The sequence below is a fragment of the Malus domestica genome, chromosome 11, assembly GCF_042453785.1.
Source record: "Malus domestica chromosome 11, GDT2T_hap1".
NCBI lineage: Eukaryota > Viridiplantae > Streptophyta > Magnoliopsida > Rosales > Rosaceae > Malus > Malus domestica.
In genome coordinates this window covers 38,302,613-38,327,553 of record NC_091671.1, presented here as the reverse complement: position 1 = coordinate 38,327,553, position 24,941 = coordinate 38,302,613, and the positions used below count along the sequence as shown (strand labels likewise).

The 24,941-nt window shown below is 37.7% G+C and overlaps 4 protein-coding genes across 6 annotated transcripts; 1 reads left to right on the top strand and 3 right to left on the bottom strand.

The window, feature by feature from the left end:
• Window positions 1-449: 449 nt before the first annotated feature.
• Window positions 450-3,850, bottom strand: LOC103448980 (F-box/kelch-repeat protein SKIP30). 3 transcript variants are annotated; one of them, XM_017335998.3, is made up of 4 exons: window positions 3,511-3,780; window positions 2,640-2,690; window positions 2,133-2,358; window positions 450-1,925 (listed from the first exon to the last, which is right to left on the bottom strand). In XM_017335998.3, exon 4 carries the CDS (start codon window positions 1,846-1,848, stop codon window positions 811-813), a length of 1,038 nt encoding a protein of 345 aa, XP_017191487.1. In that variant the 5' UTR covers window positions 1,849-1,925; window positions 2,133-2,358; window positions 2,640-2,690; window positions 3,511-3,780; the 3' UTR covers window positions 450-810. The 3 variants fall into 3 exon arrangements, with proteins under 3 accessions (XP_017191487.1, XP_008386473.1, XP_028945011.1); XM_008388251.4 differs by lacking the exon at window positions 2,133-2,358 and having other exon boundaries at window positions 3,511-3,850; XM_029089178.2 differs by lacking the exons at window positions 2,133-2,358; window positions 3,511-3,780 and adding an exon at window positions 2,814-2,910.
• LOC103448981 (non-specific lipid transfer protein GPI-anchored 5-like) lies at window positions 1,854-6,633 on the bottom strand. The gene is made up of 4 exons (XM_008388254.4): window positions 6,417-6,633; window positions 6,020-6,126; window positions 2,640-2,690; window positions 1,854-1,925 (listed from the first exon to the last, which is right to left on the bottom strand). The coding sequence occupies exons 1-4, from the start codon at window positions 6,631-6,633 to the stop codon at window positions 1,854-1,856; spliced, it is 447 nt and encodes a 148-aa protein (XP_008386476.2).
• Window positions 6,634-8,999: 2,366 nt separating this feature from the next.
• LOC114819680 (non-specific lipid transfer protein GPI-anchored 15-like) lies at window positions 9,000-10,455 on the bottom strand. Its single transcript, XM_029089177.2, has 3 exons — window positions 10,040-10,455; window positions 9,571-9,708; window positions 9,000-9,437 (listed from the first exon to the last, which is right to left on the bottom strand). Exons 1-3 carry the CDS (start codon window positions 10,353-10,355, stop codon window positions 9,307-9,309), a joined length of 585 nt encoding a protein of 194 aa, XP_028945010.1. The 5' UTR covers window positions 10,356-10,455; the 3' UTR covers window positions 9,000-9,306.
• An 881-nt stretch (window positions 10,456-11,336) lies between these two features.
• LOC103448983 (non-specific lipid transfer protein GPI-anchored 16-like) lies at window positions 11,337-12,662 on the top strand. Its single transcript, XM_008388257.4, has 4 exons — window positions 11,337-11,740; window positions 11,842-11,868; window positions 12,148-12,207; window positions 12,316-12,662. The coding sequence occupies exons 1-4, from the start codon at window positions 11,404-11,406 to the stop codon at window positions 12,528-12,530; spliced, it is 639 nt and encodes a 212-aa protein (XP_008386479.1). The 5' UTR covers window positions 11,337-11,403; the 3' UTR covers window positions 12,531-12,662.
• Window positions 12,663-24,941: the final 12,279 nt, after the last annotated feature.

The following is a 24,941-nucleotide window of genomic DNA, read 5'->3' as shown; positions in this document are numbered from 1 at the left end:
ACAAGACCATAATTACAGTCCCCTTCGTGCTAATGTAAGAGTTGGTCTACTATTGAAGCGGTTAAGGTGTCTCTACCCCTATTTTTCTCGTTTTTGTAGTACAACTTAATGTCCTCGGTTCACCAATGCTTGGTGGTTCAAGTGGTAATGAGCTTGTTTCCCTTAAGCAAGGTCTTGAGTTCAAGCCTTGTGAATGGAGAAGCCAACAATGGGAGAGCTTGCCCTCCGAATGGGGTCTGACCCAGCTCAAGGGATCAGTACTTGCCTACGTGCGGGAAACTCCCTAGATTCATCCAAAAACGTCCTTGGTTTGATTGGCATCACGTTGGATCAGCGTATCATAATTATATAATCAAACAAACTAGGAAAATGGATTGATATGATTTTTTTATATATATAGATCACATTCTATAAATGACTTGTTGAACAACACAGGTTGCCCCATCAAATAAACATGAATGAAAGAAATTTATATAAGAAGCAGAGAGAGACATACAAGAAGATTATGAAGGAAGAAGAAAACAAGTGCTTGGTCCATGAGATCGTTCGTTCATATAATTCTTGTACCACTGAACTGTCGCCTCTTCCACCGGCGCTTCGGCCTAACTTCGGATATAAGAGTTCCGAGGGGAGCACAAGCCGATGATCGTATTGTGACACAAGGCCGACCGACGATAACAAAAAGGCAGCTGGCATAAGGCCAATTCCTTCTAGCAGGAACGAAACAACAAAAAGGCAGCTGGCATAACGCCAATTCCTTCTAGCAGGAACGAAAACACAACAACAAATGGCGACCAGAACAAATGAGACCTAAATTCTCAACTGTGCACAACCATAAACGCTTCCTTTGCACCGTGTCATTGGAGCAGCCTGGCGCCGAGTTGGTCTTTCATCTCCGATCGTGAGAACATCAACGTCTGATATTTGCTTGATTTCCGAGGTCCCATGTTCAGAGAGAATCACCCCACCAATCACATAAATTTCATCTCCTAGTCCAGCCATTGCAAACCCAACTCTGCCACTGAACTCAGAAGCCGAAACCAATACCTTTGATGATTCTCTGTCTTGTCTGGAGATTACTCCATGGCTCATCACATAGAGTGCATCCTTAATGACTGTCATTGGACCCTGTTGCCAACCATAATCCTCTACCGTCCATTGACGCCCAACATTGTCGAAGACTTGCACCGTTGATAAACCCCTGTGTAAGACATACATCTTTTCTCCAATCACTATCCCCGAGCATACTGAATTATGAGATAAATGCAGATCAGGAATTGGAGCCCACACATCTTTGTTAGGGTCATACATTTCTGCTAGAGAGATTGATTTCCGGCAGCTGGTTAAACCCCCTGCAACAACAATCTTTCCACCTAAAACACAGCATGCAAACATTGCACGAGGAACAAGCATAGATGCACGTGGAGTCCATTGCCTGGTTACAGGATCGTATGACCAAACCTCACTGGTTGAAAAGGTACCATGGTCACCAGTCTGTGGGTCAACAGCATCACTGCCACCACCAAGAACAAACAGTTTTCCAGCAGTAAAGACAGTGCCGAAGTTGGAAAGGTTTTTTATTTTAGAGGGGAGAACAGGAAGTGTAATCCAAAGGTCTCGACGAGGGTCATATAGTTGCCATAGATTATCTGGTTCATTAGCAGACACGCATAATAGATCCTCACATGAGCCAACTTCCTGTCGAACTCTAAAAAGTTCAGCGCTATGAATGGCAGCTTGCCAGGAACGAGAAACAAGCTCCAACTTGGGGTGGAGATAGAAGGGAACCCATGCAAGGCACCTAAGGGCAACAGCGTCAGGGAGACCTTCTATCAGTTGTTCAGACATAATAATCACAGTTCATCTGTTTCAGTTGATCCTTCACTGCTGACTGTTGCCACTCTAGGGCAGCACCGCAAAACAACCTGAAACATCAAAATATGAGGTTATGCCGAGAAGAGAATATCGATTTCGAATTTTCAAAATCAAAGTTTCAATGACAGTGTATTAAGATCAAAGAAGGTGCACAATAAAGGTCACTGTATTTTCTATCAAACTTCATAAGTAATCCGCAAATAAATGCCACAAATTGCAACAAAAACTTCTAACAAAACCTCAACATGAGAAATCACCTTGTCAATTGTGTTGCAAATTTCAAGGCCCTTATGTGCATGTACTGCTACGAAAGATAATCACAGTGTAACATAATCTCAAAAAGTGAAATGGGTCTGATTCTCAATCACCAACGTTATCATCGAGCCCCAAAATAAAAGAAAAAAAAATGTCCTCATTTACTAAAAGCATCTATCATCCTCATGATACTGCTAAAACATCCTAAAGGACCTTTACATTTGTATCCTGCAGTGCATAAATGACAGCATGAAGACCATAAAACGTTTGTTAAGTTTCAAAATGTCGAAACATAATGTACTTCATTCAAACGCACGCTATCATGTAACTTAAATGTTGTAGATATGGAAAAACAAAATAATATGAGGTAAAACAAATTCTGCACAAATCATGATAAGAAAACGAATGCCAACATCAGAAATCTCAGCCACTGAGATTTGTTACCGTGCTGATATTGTGATATAGCAAAAAATAGCTGCATGAGAGTATGACTGCTCTCTGTTACTTACCAGTTTTAGTGCGACGTAAGCAAAACAATTCTCTTCTCTATGCAGAAATTCCTACAAAAACAAAATGAAAGTTAAGAAATTTGAACTTTGAGATATAATAGCTTGTATAAACGATGTTCAAAACAAGAAATCTAACAAGTAATAAAAGATATCTCACAGTACGAGACTACTCACATTCTAACACATCAGAAAACTCATAGCTTTCAATTAAACTAGTTGTCGGTCCGAAAATTCTCGAGCATTCAAGCATACACCACTGTCAGCTAATGCATAACTATTTGGATTAGGGTGGATTCACACACTAAACGAAAATGCATCGGTGCAAAACCCGTTAACCTTGTAAGAGACCTTTGTTATCAATTCCAAATGAGAAACTAAAATGCTCAAACAAGAAATGAGGCAATAGGTAATTAAAAATTTCCAACAGACCACACCATTTAAAGCATGATCCGGGCCTCATGCAACAAAATTGGTATGAACTCACATGCATTACTACCTATGCAACAAAAGCATGAAACTTTTGTTTCAACTTTGAACCCAAAAAACAGAACCAATCAAATTCGTTCACCAATTGATGCACAAAGCACACAACTTTGAAACTCAATCCGTACTATTACACCAAAATTCTTGACCTTTAACACGAAACCCACCTCCAATTCCACATAACAAAAACTGGGCAAACAATGATTTCAACTCCAACTAAAAATCTATCACAATTCACCAAAAATTATGGTAAAAATTTCAAATTACAACTGAAACAACTCTAATCACATATCAAAATTTGTTTTTCCTTGCCCATAAGAGAGAGGCAGAAAGAGAGGGAGAGGGAGAGAGAGAGAGAGAGAGAGAGAGAGAGAGAGAGTGGATGTACCTGTACACGGGGACCGGGTGAAGAACACAAAGATTTGTGCTTTTGCTGCTCAAACTTCTAGAGGGGGAGAGAGAGAGAGAGAGAGAGAGGGTAGCGTTTGGTTTTCTAGGCTGAGAGGAGGACTTTTAAGAGCTCAAGGAAAACGCCGCGTTACAAAATCCAATGTTATTTGTGCGTGCTGTTTGCTTGTAAGGTAACGCGAGATAATTCGATCGTTACAGCGACGGATTGGAAAATTGGGGAACTTCTTGGGATTATCCTCTTTCACTTAACCCTAAGAACTGAATAAAATAAACATTTGTGGATATTCTTAAATTCCTAGTTGGTTCCTCTTTGCTTCCCCCATTTCCTTCGCGCTTTGCCATGGCATTTTTGTTATTTTTGGTTCGTCTTAGGTTGAAACGTGCATGGCACACTCTTGCGAAATCTCACCGAAATGAGAAAAATTTAGGTAATGACATAAAACTACGTTATTCGGGCCAAGTTTTGTCAAAAAGTATGAGGCTTCTTGTATTTTTGTTTTCCTCAAATTTTATGTCGGTCCAATCGACTTGATGATGATCTCACTAAATTTGAGAATTGCTTCAGTAAAGTAATCTTATTGATCGTTTTCTATATCTAAAAAAAAGGCTAATATGTATGTACAAATAAGAGTAATAGGGTCAAACATATCACTTTAAAGTTAAGTATCATTTAAAAAAAGAAGACTAATATGCACAAATAAATCGGTCATAGATTTAACGTAGCCATAAAATTCAAAAACACTAATCGGGCAATAAATCGTATATAAATTACAATTTGGTTTTTTTTTTATCATTCTTATATTTTTATATCGAAGAATTCGTGTTACATTGTAGTTATATTTTTAATAAACAAAAAATGACATATCTTAATGAATCATATTTTTAGTTGGCATGTCCATTGTTTTAAATTGAGATTTAGCATCTTTTTCTGTCCTTTCCAAAATATTTCCGAATTTTATGTGATCTTTTGTGGAGGCATATTCCATACATTCTGCAGAATGAGTAATTTGTAGGACTTTTCTTCCAATATATTAATTAGAAAAAATGGTACCTATAGCAATATACCTTGCCGTGTGGAAGGTTAGATGCATTGATGTTTTGACTCCAGAATAGAGCCTTCCTTCCTTGGCATAGGGGGCACGGTGGCGGTATGTGTGCTGCGTGTAAATGAAGCAATTTGACAGACCTACAAAAGTGCTTTTACGAAAAGTTCTTTTATACAAGAACATTTTTATATTTTAATTTTGGATTAATTTACTTAAGGAACACGGTTTGGTCAAAGCTCATGATTTTGTTGTTGATATGGTTGTTCTTTCAGCTTCATCGTATATAATTATATATGTTCATATTGTTGAAATCGAGATTTGACTTCATTTGGAGGCTTCTTCGGAGTACCACCGTTTTAGTGGTGACAAGTTAATTAATCTGTTTTGTTGTTTTGGTACAAGCAATGATTCCTGTACTTGGTTTGTATCGTCCATGGAAAAGTAGCAAACTCAGTGGCTGTTTTATTTCAATTCAATAAGGAGATAATATGTGAGTGAAGTACCAACTCATGTAAGGATTTATAAGAGGTTAGTTATTTTTTATTTTGTCAAATGGTTTTATGGTAAAATTTCAACTTTCTTTATGGTAGCAAGTTTGCCACATGTGAAGCTCAAAGGCTACACGTGCTTTACGTCACCTGTTTATGTTGTCCACGTGTTAGGCTTGAAAATTCGTCACACGTGAGGTTGATATGTGAAAATGTGAGGACAAAGTCCCACATTGATGAGGGACCAAACCATGCAAGGGCTTACAATTAAGGGGTCTCACATCGGTGAGAGATCAAACCATGCATGGTTCACATGTGACGAATTTTCAAACTTAACATGTAGACAACACAAATGGAATAACGTGGAGCACGTGTGACTATTAGGCTTCACATATGGGGCAACCTCTTCTGATACCACCAAGAGATGGAGGTTACACCATAAACCAATTGGCAATATAAAAAGTAGCACAACCTTTTATAAGTTTTTGCATGATAGAATCTCAATTTTCTTCAAGATAATCAATCATCTCGGACGAGAAGCAATAAATTATATAACCGCAATTTTTTTTTATGTTTTTTGACAGAAACGGTAGTAGAACTTCATTCAAAAACCAAAATGATCCGATTACAAAACAGGCCATCAAGCCAAACGGCGAAGCCCAAGTCAATTACCAACCGGAATAGCTTAAGACAAAAGAGAGAGACATAAGGCAATACACAACCAGAAATCACGTTACCATACTTATTACTAATATGAAGATAGCCAATCCCATCCTTAACTCTCGAGAAATATATAATAATGTCTCGTAACCCTACAGGAACACCAAAAGCTTACAATTTGCAAAAATTGGAACAGCAATATGGCACCCTATAGTTCAAGGAGTAATCTAGCTAGATACATCCATGGCATAAGAGCTTAGAAATTGGCTGTGGATGTTGAGGCATATGATACAACGAAGAGCAAGAAGAACAGCAGAGAAAATGCCAACTTGTTAGAATTTGCATCTGAAGACCCCACGTCAGTTGATGGCGAAGGAGAAGCTGCTGGAGCGGAAGACCCTGCAAAATCATGATTAAAAGTCAACCAATAAAGTTTCCTAAACCCTAGACAAGCACGAAGATTTATCATCTTGCACTCCTGTGTTATAGAAACATAAACCAGAATAATAATGTTATTTAGATGCATGAAAGTGAAAACACTGCTGACACATTTTTTAATACAACCATATGAGGAGTGTGGCCGGTTTTGTGTGTCTAAATTGAAGTACTCAAAAGAAAAATGACATTCAAAGGAGTACAAAATGATCTTCTTTTTTTTTCTGACGACAATAACACTTCATTCTATATACCGTTGCAGCGGCTAACCGGCGGAGTTTGGACATTGCAGGCAGAGGGGAGAGCCAAGGCCTGAGTCTGATTGATAGTCACACCAAGTGAAGAAGCACCTCCATTGAGGACCTCACAGAGGCACTGTGGCTGAGAGCTGACTACATTGGCAAACTGTGAGCAGCATGAGGAAGATGGGGATGATGAGTTTCCTGTTACATAATCAAGGCATGGGGACATGCTAATTATCACTTTGGTGCAACTTGAAGATTGAGCAACAACTCTGCCTCCTTCCCACAAAGCCATAAAAAAGACCAAAGTTAGCACCATTAATTCATTAATCCTCCTCCTAAATGCCATTTGCAAGTGAAATTAAGTAAATATTTCTGTGAAATTTGAGAAAATAAAGAGGGGTTTCGATGATGAGTTTATCTGGGTTTAGTGTAAGAAGGGGGGCTTGGGATTTGTATGTATAAAGGGGGAGATTGTGAAGGAAAGAGAGGCAGCTGGGTTTTCTTTGGCCACCAACTTTCCTACTTTGTAACACGTTTTATTATTAGTTAACCTAAAAATTTAGAAGGGATTATTTATAACTCCGTTCTATAGTAGTATTATTTTACTCTGTAAGTGAGAAGTTTTATATTTAACTATTGCAAATGATGAACTCGTTATCAATTTATTGACTAGCATATTGTGTGACTTAACCTCTATAGCCCTCAATAAATGTAAATATCAACTTCATTCGTGTATATATATCATCGTTTAAATCAAATAAAAAAAATATAAGATTGGGACTATGATAATTTAATTAATAGAGTTACCTAGTTCTATGTTTCTTTTCTCCAGTTTGATTTAGCTTTTATAATATTTTAAAGCATGTCTAATTATTTTATCAGCCAATAGAGGATCTTGGAGATCCGTGAATTGTGTCCGTTCATCGTACATCGTGCGGTTAGTTTTTGTCAAATACTGTTTATGTTTATTTTTAAATAAAAATATTTAAAATAAATTTTAACCGTACGATATACGATGAATGGATACGATTTACAGATCACCGAGATCCTCACAAAGAGGATCCAGCAAGAATCGGGACTCTTTTATCACATCATTCGTGTACGTTGCTTAGCTTTTCTTTTTCTTTGACTATATGTATGTATGTGGGGGTGAGGAAGATGGGACACCGGTCCTTTACACACATTTTGTAAGGTTTGTTTTGTAATGTGGTTAAACGAACTGAACCGTTTATATTTTAATTCATCTTTCATAGATAATCATTGTAAAAAAAAAAAATATTAAACAAATCTAAAATCATTAAGCCATTCATGTTTAGTGAAAAAAAATAGACTAGTACGATTTTACACAAAAACAATAAATTTAGTCCAACGGATATATGACTTCGGATTTGGGTGATTTTGGTAGAGGTTATATTTGAGAGAATACCTAATAAATAGACGATTAGATCGTTGAAATACATTACGTAGTGAGTCTCATAAAAACGTGTATAAAAAATGTCTTTGGATAACCCACGTGTATGATGCTTAATGCTACCGTCCAGTGAAGGCAGGCCAACCTCCCTGATTAAGTTTGGTGTGCTGTGGGATTATGTGGCCTCCTAAAGCTCAAAGTCGACGACGGCAAGAAGAATAAGAAAAGGAAGAGGGGGGGGGGGGGGGTTTGTGGCGAAAAACTACTTCTCATGGGATATTCGAAAGTGTTGAAAACTCACATATAAACCCGCACATCGTTGTCTGACGAAATGAGAGGAGGCAAAAAAAGCCAATGGATTTCATTTTCCATGAAAGCAAAGAACCTGTGCAGATGCTAACTGGACCATGGGAATAGAATCTTATATACTCTTTTTTTTGAGTGAATTATATACTCTTTGATCAAGAAAACATAAGACTTTGTTGAATCCGCACATAAATAGTTATCTTCTAGAACATCATATCATTTTAAATGGCCCAAATGGGTGACCAAAATCAAAGCTTTGGTCCCTAAAGAGGGTTGGGATTTATTGCGTAGAGAATCGAAGTTCAACAAATGAAAAATTGAGTAGCGTTAAATCAACTAGTTATCTAACATTATTAGTGATCCAATACTTCATGTGTGGTTACACTTTTTTATTTCGTATTTTCATTTTTCATCTTTTTACTACAAAAAGGTATTCTAAATTATTCTGGTCTATGTAGAACGTAATTTTGTAGCCTTTATTTGCAATCTTAAAATAAAAAATTCATTATCAAATGTTAAAAGTACAAACAAATGATGTAAAGAGAAACACACAGTACAAGTACGAATAGGCATCTCCTTCTCTAAGATTCAAGAGAGAAAAATTAAAATGCTCGTCTCTAAGAAGAGCACTGATCATATGAAATCAAGGTTCTAAAAGACGCTAGGCGCTAGTTGGGCGGTGAGTTGGGGCCTAACGCCTAGGCGGCTAGACGGATTTAAGTAAATCTATTATATTTCGTGTAAATAAGTGTCTGTTTATACTTAATATATATATATATATATATATATATATATATATAATTTTCTTATAAACTACAAAATAGAATATCATATATATTAGGAAGTATTGGAACATAATGAAAACATGGGGAACATGCATATAATGTGTATTCATTTAAGTATTCAACAAGTCTCTTACAATTTATTGAAAAAAATAAGATGCAAAATGAAAGTTATCTATTTTTTGTCTAAGTGAGTTGCAACCTAGGCGGTCTAGGCGGGCGCCTCAGCAGGTCTAGGCCCCTTCTATAATTTTCAAACGCCTAGGCATTAATTGGGGCGGTGGCCAACCGCCTAGCGCTTAGGTGGGAATTTTTAGAACAGTGAATGAAATGAAAAGAAAATGTAGTGAAACATTGGAGAACTAGATCACATGCTCCAAACCTCTACAGAGAAGAAGACTCAGAATTTGGCGAGCGAAGAAGCACATGACATAACAAAAACGAGAAAGAGCACAAAATGAAGAGGTGCTCTGCTGGTGCTTCCGTCGGATGTGTTACCGTTTGTGGATGGGACTGTTTTCGAACCTCCTCCTGCATTAATACATGTCATGTTAGTATTTCGGATCTAAGTTGACAATGTGACAATATAATATGTTAGACTATTTGAGAAGACAACATTTCACGATGCATGTCACTGTAGTTGATATGGAATAATATCTTATACCTGAAGATGAAGGAATGTCCGAGGCCAATGGCGAAATGGACGCTTCAGGAGTAGAAGCTTCTGAAGGTGTTTCATTGGAGGAAGCTGCTGGGGAACTTGCTGGAGGAGTTGATGATGAAGTTGAAGGTCCATTGGCACCTGCTTTAATCAAATCAGTTCCAGCTTATTAGTATAAAATACCTTATTGTTGGGTCAATTGTTGAGAATGAGCACACACTGATAGGAGGAGAGACATTGCATGTGCTTATAAGTAATTGATCGTACTCTCCAATTACCAATTGATTTATGATAGAACCTCAACTTTCTTCATCAATACCTGAATAATATAAGCTATTTTGGCATTCATAGTTTAACTTCTAACACTTCAATTTAAATATTTTATATTTATTTATTATCTAGATACATTGTCGAGTGCAATGAGATAAACTGAAACTGCGAAAATCACTACTCTAAAATAATTTCAACTTACCTTTACATTGGCTAGGGGGAGGAGTTTGCACTTTGCAAGCCCTGGGCAATGACAAAGCAAGTGTTTGGTTTATGGTGATGCCCAATGAGCTGGCACCGTTGACCAAAGAGCAAAGGCACTGAGGTGATGACTGGACAACATTAGAGAGCTGTGAGCAGCAAGAAGATGAAGGGTTTGATGTGTTTCCAGTAACGAAGTTGAGGCATGGAACCAGGCTTGTGATTGTGCTGGTGCAGCTTAACTGAGCCATGACTCCACCCAATAGCATGGACCCAAGGACCAGGGCTAGAACCATCTCAATTCCTTTGAATGCCATGGTCAAGTGGACTTGTTTGAAAATAACGAGGAGATGGACTTGGTGATTAAACTTTCAAAAGATATGTGTAATTTGCATATTTGTGATTTGGGGTTTGAGTGAGGACAGAAAAGGGATGATATGGGATTTATATAGGGAACTTTCTTTTTGTAGAGACAATAAGATTGGTGTATTTGGGTGGCCAAACCTCAACTGAATTGATGTTGTTGGCAACTAAAAAGAGCTTTTCAATAAATTAAGATAAGAAACTGTCATTATTTGAACCAATTATATGCTCTAAAATCAGATTACCTACTTTAGATTTTGGACCCGCCCAGTAACTTGTGTGTCACCCTATATAATTGGGGTAATGATATTCACACACCCTTTTATTACTTTCCACACACTCTTGTTAATTTTTTTCTAATGATCTTCAATTCATTTGATTTGACGTTTGAAAATTGAGAGGTGTGTATGAGAAGTAAAAATAAGTATGTAAATAAGATTATCCTACATATAAGTGAATCAAATTTATGTAAGCAAAGCATCAAACATTTGACAAATGGCTTGTAACTCGAGTTGTTAAAAGTACTAATTCCTACACTAAAAGCAGCTCAAGTTGTTAAATTAGTGTACCATTGCACCCAAGGTTCTCCATCCTCACTGTGTTAAAGGATTTACATTAAGTAACCAAGTCAAAAGTTTACTATAAAAACTCCAATAAGAGTTTTCGACCATGTCATTTACTATACGTTTTTCACAATGCTGTAAAATCTATTTATATTTTGGTCTCACCTGACCTTATACCTAGTCACACACACTATTGAACATCCTTCTCACTATGTAGAACTATGCTATAATTAAGGGATTCGTCCCAAGTATATGAAAAGATTAGTTGAAGTTGTTGAACTCCAAAACCCACTTCAAAACGACTCCTTTTTATTTTTTCATTCAAAACCTCTCCATTTCATCAGCTATATATAAACTACCTCCTCAACTTGAGCCAAACCCAACTAAGTTCTAAATCCCAGTATTTCAATTCCCAGAGCCTTCCATTGAAGACAAACTCATGGACTCATTCAAGGACTTTCGATTGAGTCTAATCCCAATTACCCTCCTTATCATTTCACTAAGATGGGTTAATGGGCAGATTAGTACACCATGCACAACCTCAATGATAAGCAGCATCACTCCATGCGTAAATTTCATCACCGGGAGTACAAGCAGCGGCGCACCACCGACAGCCGGATGTTGCAATTCGTTAAAGTCAATAATGGGCACGGGCACGGACTGCGCTTGTCTTCTTATAACCGGCGGTGTCCCTTTCCAACTGCCCATTAACCAAACCCTTGCGCTTTCTCTTCCTCAAGTTTGTGGGATGGGAGCCGTCCCACTGCAATGCAAAGGTACGTACTCACATAATTTTAAGATTTTTCTAAGAATGTGTTATATAAGTGACGACTTGTATAAGAAATCTAATTTTGCGATATTTCTTCTTAATTTGCAGCCTCTGGTAGTCCTTTAGCTGCTCCAGGTATGTTAGAATTCATGTTAATCTAAGAATGTAAAAATTTAGGCCTTGTTAGGTGGCTGAGACAATACACGACTAATCAATTAAAATGGCCTATTTGTCGTGTCCTTTGTTCGGTTAACTTGTACATGTTAAGACTGGACTTATTAAATTGGGCAACAGTCCGACATTTGTGACTTACACATCCCGTCTGGATTGGGTGAGACTCTATAGTCCAATCCCGGCCACCAAACGGGTCATTTCGCGATGTGCCAATGTGTTAACTAGTACTTGAACTGGCAGGTTCTGGGTTACTAGGGCCAACACCCCCACCAACAGCTTCTTCACCTCTAAGTCCAGGAGGTAATAATTATTGATTACTAGCTAATTTTTCCTTCAAATTGCAAAGAAAGTTTTAAGTCTCTTTCTGAAGGCTAATACTAACGTTAATCTATTGGAATTGATGGGCAGATTCTATGGCGGTTGCAGCAGGTCCTGCACCAGAATCTGGAACATCTGATGATCTGCAGCCAGCATCTCCATCAGATGAACCAGAAGCTCCAACACAAAGTACCAAAGGAGTCGGAAGACCACAGCTGACCCCATCAGCATCTAGTTTAACCTATGTTCCCCCACCATCTTTCATACTGATAATTTTGGGAATTATGGTTTTCAAGTCCTACTAATACCTCTCTAGCACATGCTTTTTGTATGGTTTATCACATCCACAACTAGTAAGAGGATTGTTATAAGATCGTTAATTTATACCGTCTTCATTGGAATGGTATAAGCTTAATAAACATTGTTAGCTTGGCTCATATTATGTTTAACTATTTGGGGCGAGCGATTGTCTACGTGTGGTAGCTAGTCAAACAATACGTACAATGGCGAATCCAGTATATTTTCCTCTTGGGATTAAGACGAAGTTCGCATGACATATGAGGCATTTTTTCAATCACCTTGCCGTTCCATGCTTAAAGGAGAATATAAAAGGAAAATTAGACAATTTCATGTTCAACAGTGGTGAGGTGGACAGCTGCATAAACTCGCCCAACCAAGTATCAAGCCCTCGTGTATAATCAATTGTCTTAAATATTCCATACAATACCACGTATGTTGCAGTCCTATTAGATTATGAATGTAATTGTGTAAATCCTAGTATATCTTGAAATATCTTTTATATTCATATTAGGAATTGATTACGAGTTGTAATCCTAAAGGGGTAAGGAATTAACCCTCCCTACTACTATAAATAAAGGCACAATGGGGTGGAATAAAACACACCCACAATTACACATCTCTCTCTTCTCTCTACTATTGCCGTACCTTTCTTTCTCTCTCTATGGCCTCCATAACTGTTCAACAAATTATACCTACAACATGTTATCAGCACGCTCTTGACGCTGCGCTAACAAGAGAATTTATTCTTCAATCAAGGGAGTATTACGTTTTAATCATTATTTTAATGATTAATTTACTATTTTATTGAATTGATCTACAAGCTATTGATTCAATTTAATTTTTCTGTGTTGAACGTGATACAACGCATTGGAGATACAATTCTGGCTTTTCGAGAAGGATTTTCTACAAATTCAAAGGCTTTTGTTGTTTTCTGCCAATAAGGTACGCTTAAAATAAAGGAAGATATTTGAAACGACCTTGAAGCATGAAAACACTCCCTATGATGCATGAACCCCTCTTGTTTATATTTTCCTTACGATATATATATATATATATATATATATATATTGTATATGTTTATATATTTTGTCAATATATATATATTTTGTCAATATATATATATTTGTTTCATGCATTACGCAATTAAATTGCTATGTGGAACGACATTGTTTGACGTCTTGGACCCTTTGCCAAAGCCCTTGGGCTTCGCTGCATCTGTGGATAACTAGGCCATGTGCCTGGTCCAGTTTTTTACCACGGGCCTGCAGCCCCGAGCTACATTAGTGCCTGCTAGGCTTAGCCTTGACACGGCCCGCGTTTCCATAAGCTAGCCCATGGGGCTGGGCTTAGTTTATGTGCCTAAAATCGAAACCCAGTTACGGCTGGGGTTTCACTCGCAACCCGCAAGCCTTTGGGCTTGTTCCTGCACCTTTCCTTGGCCTAAAATCACGCCAGCCTCTTGGTTGGGCTCTTTGGGCCAAAACCAGCAACTTAGGCTGCCCTTTTTTGTTCACACCCAGGCCTGTGGCCTGTAGCCCACTCCCGAGGCCTTTATGGCCTTTGCCTACTTATGGCACCCAACCCAAAATTTTTGGGCTATGGTTTTTGACCCAATGCTTTATTTAGCATTCTTTTTTGACCCAATGCTTTTTTTTTTGGCATTTTAAATAATTTTAACCCGAATGTTATAATTATTTTTGCTTTTACAATCGACCCCGAATGGTCCCGATTTATTGAATTAATTAAAAGTGACCTTTAGTCCATTAATCTGATAATGAATCCAAAATTATTGACATGAAGATCACTATTGGACATTAACGATTCAATAATTTATTTTTATACTTTGAACCGTTGACATACTTTTGTAGTAACGAAGGTCTCACACTTAAGTTCCCGAAGAAACTCAAATCCACTACACTTAATTATATATTGCATTCTGTGTTCTTGCAGGAACCTCTATTTCATGAACTAAACATTCATAAACTAAAATTGAACCTGTAGTTTCAAATTTAGTGCCTTTGAACCTGAAGTTTTCATAAAACAATACACACATGAAAACCTGACATTTTTCATGAAAACCATGTCTTAGAACTTGAATGTTCTAACTTTGATGCTTATGGTCATTCCCATAACACTAATCACAATCTTGTTCCCTCCAATTTAGTGGATTGTCGAACCATTACAAATTCGATTTTCCTGATTTGGATGTTTCTAAGAGAAACCACTTTATGTGGGGTACAAGACGTGAATATCCACTTGACTATCAAGAAGCTGAGAAACCATTGTAGCCGACAATGGCATGGAAGAGCTGAATAAGCCTCCGTTATGATCTTCATTTGATGACTTATGCCCGAAGCATTACCAATGGAAGTACCCCTTGAACGAGGATTCTATGGCTCTGTGGCTCATACCATGAACCGTCTAATCATGAAAGATATTGCTCGATGCACACCATGATTACGTCCATGAATGAGTACAATTTTGAAGTTTATAAATCCGATCGAATTTCGACTGGAGAATACTTTTTCTTGTCCTTCCTTATTTTTAGCTCGCTCATGAAGCAACAAGTGTAGAAAGCGGAAGTTCACCAAATTCTCGAATCTAATTACTACCACAAACATATGGTAGAATCAGGGCCTGCCAAGGTGTGGCATCATGCCTAAAGCGTGATCCTCGACACCTAAGACCTAAAACTTCAAGAATAAGGGATAATATTCATGAACCTTAACCTTGCAGACTATACTTCCGTCTTGATGGAATAGATCATTGGTTATGCACATGTTCATGCCCCTACCAATGTTGTTGAGGAGTACCATTCTAGTAGTCATTATGTGAGACTAATTTTGCTCCACCAAACACCGTTGGAAGAGCATAATTTTGACATGGATGGCCTTGTTGGCCGAATCCCCTTAGTAAACCATTTACTTTGTGAACATTTTTCCTTGTTCTTGGATTCAAGTTTGGTGTATGTTTTACTTATGAATAATCTTAATGATATTATCATCCAATACGAGTTAATTGAATTATGTTTCTTGTATACGTGACCAATTTAATTAAACACGTGATTAAGTATGAATGTGGGAAAGTTAGCTGTCTGGATGAATGCGTACTACGCACACTAACTTTACACCTAAATCACATCTCTAACAACGACTTCAGGTCTATCCAACTTGATTAAGAGCATTGGCATGCTCCTCGTTGTATGAATGGTACTGCATCACCATTTAAGAGACCTTAAATTTTCCCTGTCGTTGAGTTTTAAAGGATATTCGAGAGAACAATGATCATAAATGAAACCACTGAAGAAAATAGAGTGAATATCTTTGTAGCACCTCAAAAAATGAGCCTGAAGCTTTGCTTTGGGGCCAATGGGCTGTCTCCCAACTAGGAATACACCACATATGGCCGGCCTGAAGCCTGGTGATTGAGCAGTTTACTTGATTTAGCACGACCATTTAGGATACTTAGGTCAAACAATGATGCTACAATGCATCTCCTTACCCGAAGTAAGGATCTTGTGCCTACAAGCACACTTTGCCAAACCTGTTCATTAGGGAAATTGATTTTCTATATCATTCCTCGCAAAGATACGAAACCACCTTTTTTTTTTTTTTTTTTTTTTTCACAGTGGATTCAAGGGAATATATGTGGACTAATCTAACCAAAATGCAGACCATATAAATACTTATGGTTTTGGTTAATGAATCGACAAACTAGTCACATGTTTGTCCACACACATTGCTGCTAAACCCCCTAGTCGATTAAGGGTTCACCACCTTACATATCCTATAAGGTCTGGGAGACTGGATAATGCCGGAGAGTTTATATCGACGATTTTTGATAAAGTATTGCATGTATTTTGGGTTTATAATTGAATATCGAATTCCCATGTTCACCCCAAATAGCCTCGCCTAGCGATCATAAAGCGCAATTTAAATGATCGCTTGGATTTTGGTAAACATACCAAGTTTTCGGTTTCTACCTAGGGCTATGCAATCTTGTATATAGTTATGTTGGTCTGCCTTGAGGCCCATTGCCATCCAATCTATATGATGTTATAGTTGGTTATTGGGTACGAACCTGACAATTTTCGTATTTACGCATTTGGGTGTGCATTTCATGTGCCAAGTTGCGCTGCCGCAACGTACCAATATGGGTCCTAAAAGAAGGATGTGAATATTTGTTGATTATGATTCTCCTTCGCACTAGCTCTTTTCGAGCCTTTGCACGCAATCTCTTTACCGCTCATTTGTGGGTTGTCACTTTAATAAGATAGTCTTCCCACCATTAGGGGGAGATACGAATGTCAATGTTCCTAGAGAATGGCGTGAATTTGTGTGGACGTTGCTCACTACGTCTCATCTCGATCCCAATACCGCACATGTATGATAAATAAGTGCGATGAATTCTAGATTTCAGAATGTTGCTCCAGACGCATTCCTCTGATCTAGCTAAAGTGACGAGATCATATACCAGCTGCAAACATGCCTGCAAGGATAGACGTACTTAATGGAAGTCGAGTCAACATCCTTGGAGGGTGTGCCGCCCCTACTGGACAGTTCGATACATCGGCGGATAACCAATCAATCTGTCTTGGCCTAGAGCATGACAGATCACTTGGTTCGTATGATCACTTCCCTAGAAGAGGAAGGCACATCATAAAATGAATCTAAACTCGATCGCTGTCTCAAATCATTTCCATCTCATGAGATTAATTCGGATTACTCCTGAGACATGAAGTTCTTGGTCCAGTATACTAGTTTGGATGAGCTAAATGGAATTGTAATAAAATTACCATCGATGATGTTTTCACTTATATGGTAGCTACCGACATAAATGAAAAGCGACGATATCGAACCGTGTTTCGTTGATTAAATGACAACGTAGAACTGATTGGAAAACTAAAGTTACAATCCAAGTCAAATTTTTTACCAAAGTATGTATTGGACCTGTCGTTCCTACATTGCCCAAGGTAATCACGTTATGTTACAAGTGGGAAAAGAAGTGTTATGAGATGAATGAAATAGTGCAATATGATGCATGTCGACGCAAGGTTTCTCTCAAACGTCTTGTGATTGATAGCAACATTATGAAATGTGGTTAGTGTTTTCTCCATGGGGATATAGATATAGAGATTTACATGTAAGTTCTCGAAGAATTATATGGACTGATTCAAATAGTTCTATACCACGGAACACCTTCTTAACTTGTTTGAGGCGTTCACTTACAATTTGACGGATGTGGTATACCCGTCTAAGTGATTATTTGATCAGTCATGGATGAATTATGCCCTTGCATGTTAAACTATGAAGTCTTATTCTGAATTGCTAGAGTTACAATTTATGTCGTTGACATGAATCTCACTAAGACTAAAGAAGAGCTTGAGAAAACTACCTTGCACCTGAAAATGGAGTTTAAGATGAAGGATCTTGCGAAAACTCATTTATGCCTTGACTTGAAGTTGAAGCATTGTTTTGACGGTATTTTGGTCTACCAGTAGAACTACACCTTGAATGTGTTACCTTTGAGTATATCTATGATCGTCTATATGTTATATGCAAATGAGACCCTTAAAAAGGTTATGGAATCCGAAATATATCTAAGTTCAACTTTACGCTTTGTTGTACTTAGCTCATTGTATTAAGACAGGACATCTCTTTCACTTTTGATCTTGGTAAAGATGCAGCACCACGTCTACACGCATCCACTGAATTGGTATTAAAGACGTACCCTGAAGGTACTACGAGGGTAAATCCCAAGGCATCTCGAGCAGATCCAACCCCTCTGATCTTCGGAATGATGCTTCCCTTGTTGTTATGCTGACGCCAGTTACTTATTAAACCCGTACAAGGAAAAATCCCCAAATGGTTATGTCTTTATAGTTAGGGATATCGCAATCTTAGAGGTCCACGATATGACCTTAGTTGCGAAATCTTCGAATCGTTCCAAGACTCACCTCACTTCACTACACTACAAGTGAGACATGGTTAGGAGTTCTTGTTGAGCATATTCGAAGTACTTACTGTGTTTTCATCCATCGTTGAGCCTCGATAACTATCTATGATGACTATGCCGCATTTATCCACCCGACCAATACATGATACATTAACGAAGTCAACGCCAAGACATATTGTGTCTACATTTACATCAACAAAGCATAAGGGGATTGAAGTCATGCAAACCGATCCCAGACAACCTTGCCAACCTTTACACAACGTTCTTGCCGAAGTCAACCTTCCAGAAGCTTGTCTGAGGAATTGGTTTGCCTATCTAATCATATGCAATGCTTGTAGTTCTCATTTGTAAGTTATGTCAAACTCAGGAGGAGTATCCAGAAGTATACTCACTTGATCTTATTGTACTCTTTTTCCCTACGATTAGGAGCATTTTCCCACTAGGTTTTTGCTACCTAACTAGGTTTTAACAAGGCACCCATCATGGGCTGATCATACCCTTGTGAGTTATTCTACTTGAGTTCAAAAGATGTAAAGTTTTGACTTAATGCAACTTCTCATTTTTCTCCTTAGACTATGGGGTTTTCTCCCATCTTGGGTTTTACCATAGCGAGGTTTTGTGAGTTTTACTTTTTATGCATTCTTCCGTTGATTTGAGACTCGTATTCGCTCATTGTGTCGACGACTTCATCAACTATACTTGTTTCATCATTGAAGAACTGATGCGCCATTTACTTGAGTATTTACACACTCAAGGGGAAGTGTTGCAGTCCTATTAGATTAGCAATATGATTGTGTAAATCCTAGTATATCTTGGAATATCTCTTATATTAATATTAGGAGTTGATTACCTATTAAGAGTTGTAATCCTAAAAGGGTAAGGAATTAACATTCCTTACTACTATAAATAAAGGCATAATGAAGTGGAATATAACACACCCACACTTACACATCTTTCTCTTCTCTTTAGTATTGCTACACCTTTCTCTCTTTCTCTCTATGGCTTCTATAACCGTTTAGTAAATTATGCCTACAACAACGTATTCTTTTATATTAATTTTCTTGAAAAGTTGATGTCAATCCGCATTAAAAAATGGAGGAGAGAAAACTTGGGTGCAAAGAAGTAGGAGTTTTCTTGGTGAATTTTGTATAAGGAATTCGGACACCACTCCTAATCCCATAAAGATATGAGACAAACTGTCCTCACATCGTCAACTCTCAACATGTCCTTGCACGTATGGTCAATTTTTAAGCCGACACATGAACAACAAATTGGGTGATGTGTGAGCACGTGTGGCCCTTAGACTTTCACACAAGGGATAAGTGTGAGCATGCACCTGTAGCCCTTGGGCTTTCAAACAAAGGACAACCTGACTTTGATACCATGAAGAAAGTTGAGGTTTCACCACAAAACCAATTGGCAATGTGTGGAGTAGCCTAACTCCTTATAAGCCATTACATAGTTTGGTCCCTCACCGATGTGGAACTTTGTCCTCACAGCAAGAACAATATCAATCACTTGTATGTTACTGTCTAAAATAAGCTTTCAAATTGATTATTAATTTATTCTCTAGTCCATCTCCTCCTCCATCTACCCAACCAAGTCGCGAAGAAACTTGTAAACATCGAGGAAATTAAAACAGAAAGCATCATAACAACGAATTAAAGATGATGACTAAGAAGCTTGTTGAGGTGTTTCTCATGTTTGTGGTTGTGTTAGAACCCTACTCTACGTCTTCACATATTGCACGGAGAATATTCAAATAAAACTCATATCATTCATAAATTGTCTTTCTTCTTGTACAAGCTACTATATGTAACAAACTTCCAATCCTAACTACCTTGACCGACTACTAATTGCTTATATCTACGATACATTTATCAATCATAGATGATGCCATCTGGCATCCTAAAAATACCCCTCTCAAAACACAGGTTCATCAAAACAAAACATTAATAACGATTACAAGGAAAGTAATACACATAAGTAAAATTTGAATTCAAACCAACAACTAATGCCACCACTTCAAAAATTCACACTTCTGGAAATTTGTGTTTGGGATCTTGAAAAGCTTCCCAAGTTGCATCATCTGTAGAATGATTCTGCCATTGCACCAACACTTCAATGATTACTGAATTATTCATTTTGACCATTATGCGATCCAAAATGGCAACTGGTACATCTGGGAGGATACCGGCATCTGTAATTACAGGCAATGGTACTGTACTTTGAATTGTTACACCTAATTGCTTCTTTAAACAAGATACATGGAAGACAAGATGCAACTTTGAGTGATCATGTAGCTTCAATTTATAAGCTACATGCCCCACTTTAGCTAGCACAAGAAATTGACCATTAAATCGAGGTTTTAGCTTATGGAAAGGGTAGTAGCTAATGAAATGTGTTGATATGGAACCAATATGAGATAAAACATATCACCAACTTCAAAAACTCTTTCAGACCTCTTTTTATTTGCTTGAACCTTCATTCTACATTGTGCAACATGACTAAAAATTCATAAGAAAACCAAATGGCATAAGGCATTGAAAGGTGGCAGGGGCATTTGTCAATCCAAATGGCATCACTAAAAATTCATAATGTCCACCATGAGTACAAAATGCAATCTTTTCAACATCATTTGGATGGATACGTATTTGATGGTACCATACCCTCAAATCTAACTTGGAGAAAAATTGAGCACCAAATAATTCATCTATCAAAGGGATAGGAAACTTATCTTTGATAGTAATCTGATTGAGGCATCTGTAATCCATACACATGGGCCAAGTACCTTCCTTTTTTCTCACCAATATCACTGGAGAAGAGCATGAACTATTGCTCACCCTTATAAACCCAGCTTGTAACAATTCTGCAACACATATCTCAATCTCAGTCTTTTGAATATAACCATATCTATAAGGTCTACTGTTTGGAGGTTTACTACCATGAATGAGTGGAATTCTATGGTCATGACTTCTATGAGGAGACAATGATTGTGGGATAAGAAACACCATTTCATAATTATGCAGCAAGGTATGTAATCGTTGTTGTTGCAACTCAGTGATATTCTGAACATCCTTACTACTATTCACCATTCCCAAATGATAGGAACTGACATCATCAGGTTCAAAGTGATAAAGAACTACACCAATTGTTATATCTTGTGAAAATAATTTATGCATTTGTAAAGCAGAAATGTCTTGCAATTGTTCTTTAGGCACCCTTGGGCTAGTAATGCAATAAGTTTGAGAGTTGCTTGTGAACTGCATGTATAATTTGTCAAAATCCCACAGTATATAACCCAAAGTTCTCAACCATTGTACTTGAAGTTTGATGAGAGCCTAATATAGATCTGAAACACACCTTCCCAAAGCTATAACATATAAATCTAAAACACACTTGAAATCTTGAAGTTTGATGAGAGCCTGATATAGAGTGCCTTAAGCAACAACTTTTCCTATATCTGCTATCTTTACATTAAACACATGATTAGTATCTAATGACCCTTTCAATCTTTTCACCAGCCCCATATCTATGACATTATGGGAGCTTCCAGAATCAATCAAAATGGTAATAAGACAATTCCTGACATAGCCTGTAACCTTCATTGTTTGAATTGATGGAGGTGAAAGTGTACCAAATAATGCACAAGTTATGATTTCAGGTTCTTCAATCTTTTCTTCCTCAGTGATACACAATTCAGTTTCTTGGACATCGATTAATAGCAGCTGTTTCCTCTCACAAGTATGACCCTTAACAATTTTTTATTTTTTTTACAATGAAAGCATAGCCTATTTTTTCTACAATAATCCATTGCTTTAGGTGTTAACCTCCTAATATTGTTTGGTCTAGGCTTGTTTTCTAACCCAAAATTGGAATTAACATTCTGTAAAGGAAATCACACATTGGATTGAACATAGGGAGGTTTAGTGTTCGATTTCACCTTAAGATCAACAATTTTGACATCCAACTGATGAGCAAATGCAGAAGTTTCCATGACATCTTTTGGCTTTAACAACTTCACATCATGTTGCAATTCAGGGTGTAACCCTCCCACAAAGCATGATTTTAGCAATGCAGAACTGATGTCTCTTGTACGATTCGCCAATCTTTTGAATTCAATCACAGTCTTTGAGGGTACCTACTTGGCTCAATTTCACCTAGTTTTTTGCAGAATTTTCCAACTCCAAAGGACCAAATTCTTGACATAATATTGTAGTGAAATCATCCTAATTGGGGTATTTTGTCAAACACCTGGCCCATTGAAACCACTGCAAAGCTTAACCTTCTATGTGAAAGGAAGCTAATTTCACCTTCTTGGAGTCTTTAATGTTAAAGAACTTGAAATAGTGCTTTGCATTATATATCTAACCTAATGGATCATCTCCTTCATTGAATCTCGAAAATTCTAACTTCAAGAATGGAGATCGTGATTACTGATTGAAATTGGGAATCATGGTGATTGTAGGTATTGTTCATGCAATCTGGGCAAGAATTGTCACCTAGCGTTGCTTCTGATGATTTGCCCAAAGAACCCCCATTTCCTTGCGCCAAAAGGTTCTACAACTGCACCAAGATAAGCTCCTAAGTCACTTTCACCTCATCTTGCGAAATCTTGAACTCCTCGATCTTAGTTTCCAAGCTCGAAACCCTGGACTCCATATTTTTTCGCGAAGCTTGTCGCGTCATACAATAATGAAGGATTGAGAGGAACGAACTGGCGGATACCAATGTTAGAACTTTACTTTACGTCTTCACAGATTGCACAGAGAATACTCATATAAAACTCATATCATTTATAAACTATCTTTCTTCTTGTACAAGCTACTATATGTAACAAACTCCCAATCCTAACTATCTTGACCAACTACTAATTGCTTATATCTGCCATACATTTGTCAATCACAGATGATGCCATCTGGCATCCTAACATGTTGTTCTTGTAGCACTCCACCTTTCCAAGATTGAGGCTTACGACGATGAATTCAAGAAATACAAGGAGTGGTTCGGCAACTGTTTGAAGGATTGTGAGACGAACAGTGCCAGTGGTCACACACTCTGTGAGATTAGGTGTGACACCTAGGTTGTGTTTACATAACCGGAATGGAATTCGAAGAAACAGATTTGCACTTTTTTTTTAGGCATTCAACAGTTTACCAAACATTTTAGTAATCGGAAACAAGGTGGGGCTCACACAAAATCAGGAATTGAACTACTGAATCTCCCTGAATTGGATCCCCTCCATAGAGGTGGTATTTGGATTCCGGGGAGAAGCCTCCATCAGGAATCTGACTTTTCTACCCAAACTACCCTTGTCATTATGCCTTTCAGCAGAGTGCCTACTCCAGCTCAATCCCGTCCACCGGCGATAACGGGGCTTAAGTTGATTGGTTCGGGATGATTTTGTCAGGATGGGTTTCAAAGATGTAGTTGGTGAAGAATAGGTTGTCATTGGCGACAACTGGGTTTGTAACTTGTTCGGTGCGCATCTGGGATTGAATTGATAGGGAAGGAGATGGAGAAAAGAAAAGAAAAAAGATGAGCAAGCTAAAAGAATTGGAGGATGGTAAGAAGAGTATCAGGGAGCAAGGATGACAGGGAAGAAGATGGAGAAAGGAAAAGAAAAAAAAAAATTGGGGATGAGATAAAAGAGATTCACGGAGGAAGGAGGTTTTGGAAGAAGATGGAGAGAAAATAAATGAAAAAAGAATTTGGAATGATAAAGAAAGAGTATTTTATTTATGTAAGGGCAATATAGTAATCAATCTAGTTTTCATTCCGATTGAAGTGAATTAGTAAGCAACTTATATGGACTCAACATCATTCCTACTCCGATTCTAGACAGTTTTAGTAAACAACTTCAACATGAATCTGATTCTGATTCCACCTCATTTTAATTCCTTCTCAATCTAATTCCTCCTCAATTCAATTCATTTCAACGGATTAGTAAACGCGCCCCTAATGTGGAAACAAAGAGACTGTTGGTAAGTTTAAAAGTTATAGGAACATATTATCATATGGGGTAGCGTGTTAGGTTGTCATGTTGTCAGATTATGTTTATATCGTCAAAGCATGAATTCAGATTACACGTTCAAGTGAGGAACAATTTGACTAATTGTCTAGACTCAGTCTTATGACAACATAAGTATCGTATCTTGGTGACAACCAAGACTCAAGTGTATTGGGGGATGATTTAGGACGAACGGCAGATCTCTCTCTTTGTCGGGTGTAAAAGGGAAAGCAGAATTCTTGGTCATCCACGCAAGTTGTGCATAAGACCTTCTCCTAAATGAAGATGAACAAAGCCGAAATATAGTATTCAGTGACATTTTCCTCTTAAAGTTCAGCTTTTGAAATTAGCTTAGATCAAATTTGCAATGTCCCTATTCAATGGTCATGTATGCTAATATAAGATTCGCTAGACACATCCGAGCTCCCAAAAAAAGGCATGAAATTTGCTA

Excerpts from the sequence above, each read along its gene's own strand:
- LOC103448983 (XM_008388257.4), top strand. The coding sequence starts at position 11,404 with ATGGACTCATTCAAGGACTTTCGATTGAGTCTAATCCCAATTACCCTC. Across the intron at positions 11,741-11,841 it reads CGTCCCACTGCAATGCAAAG|CCTCTGGTAGTCCTTTAGCT; the intron begins GTACGTACTCAC and ends CTTAATTTGCAG. Across the intron at positions 11,869-12,147 it reads TAGTCCTTTAGCTGCTCCAG|GTTCTGGGTTACTAGGGCCA; the intron begins GTATGTTAGAAT and ends TTGAACTGGCAG.
- LOC114819680 (XM_029089177.2), bottom strand. The coding sequence starts at position 10,355 with ATGGCATTCAAAGGAATTGAGATGGTTCTAGCCCTGGTCCTTGGGTCC. Across the intron at positions 9,709-10,039 it reads TCCCCCTAGCCAATGTAAAG|GTGCCAATGGACCTTCAACT; the intron begins GTAAGTTGAAAT and ends TGATTAAAGCAG. Across the intron at positions 9,438-9,570 it reads GGACATTCCTTCATCTTCAG|GAGGAGGTTCGAAAACAGTC; the intron begins GTATAAGATATT and ends GTATTAATGCAG.
- LOC103448980 (XM_008388251.4), bottom strand. The coding sequence starts at position 1,848 with ATGTCTGAACAACTGATAGAAGGTCTCCCTGACGCTGTTGCCCTTAGG.
- LOC103448981 (XM_008388254.4), bottom strand. The coding sequence starts at position 6,633 with ATGTCCCCATGCCTTGATTATGTAACAGGAAACTCATCATCCCCATCT. Across the intron at positions 6,127-6,416 it reads GCCGGTTAGCCGCTGCAACG|GGTCTTCCGCTCCAGCAGCT; the intron begins GTATATAGAATG and ends ATGATTTTGCAG. Across the intron at positions 2,691-6,019 it reads TGTTCTTCTTGCTCTTCGTT|GAATTTCTGCATAGAGAAGA; the intron begins GTATCATATGCC and ends TTGTTTTTGTAG.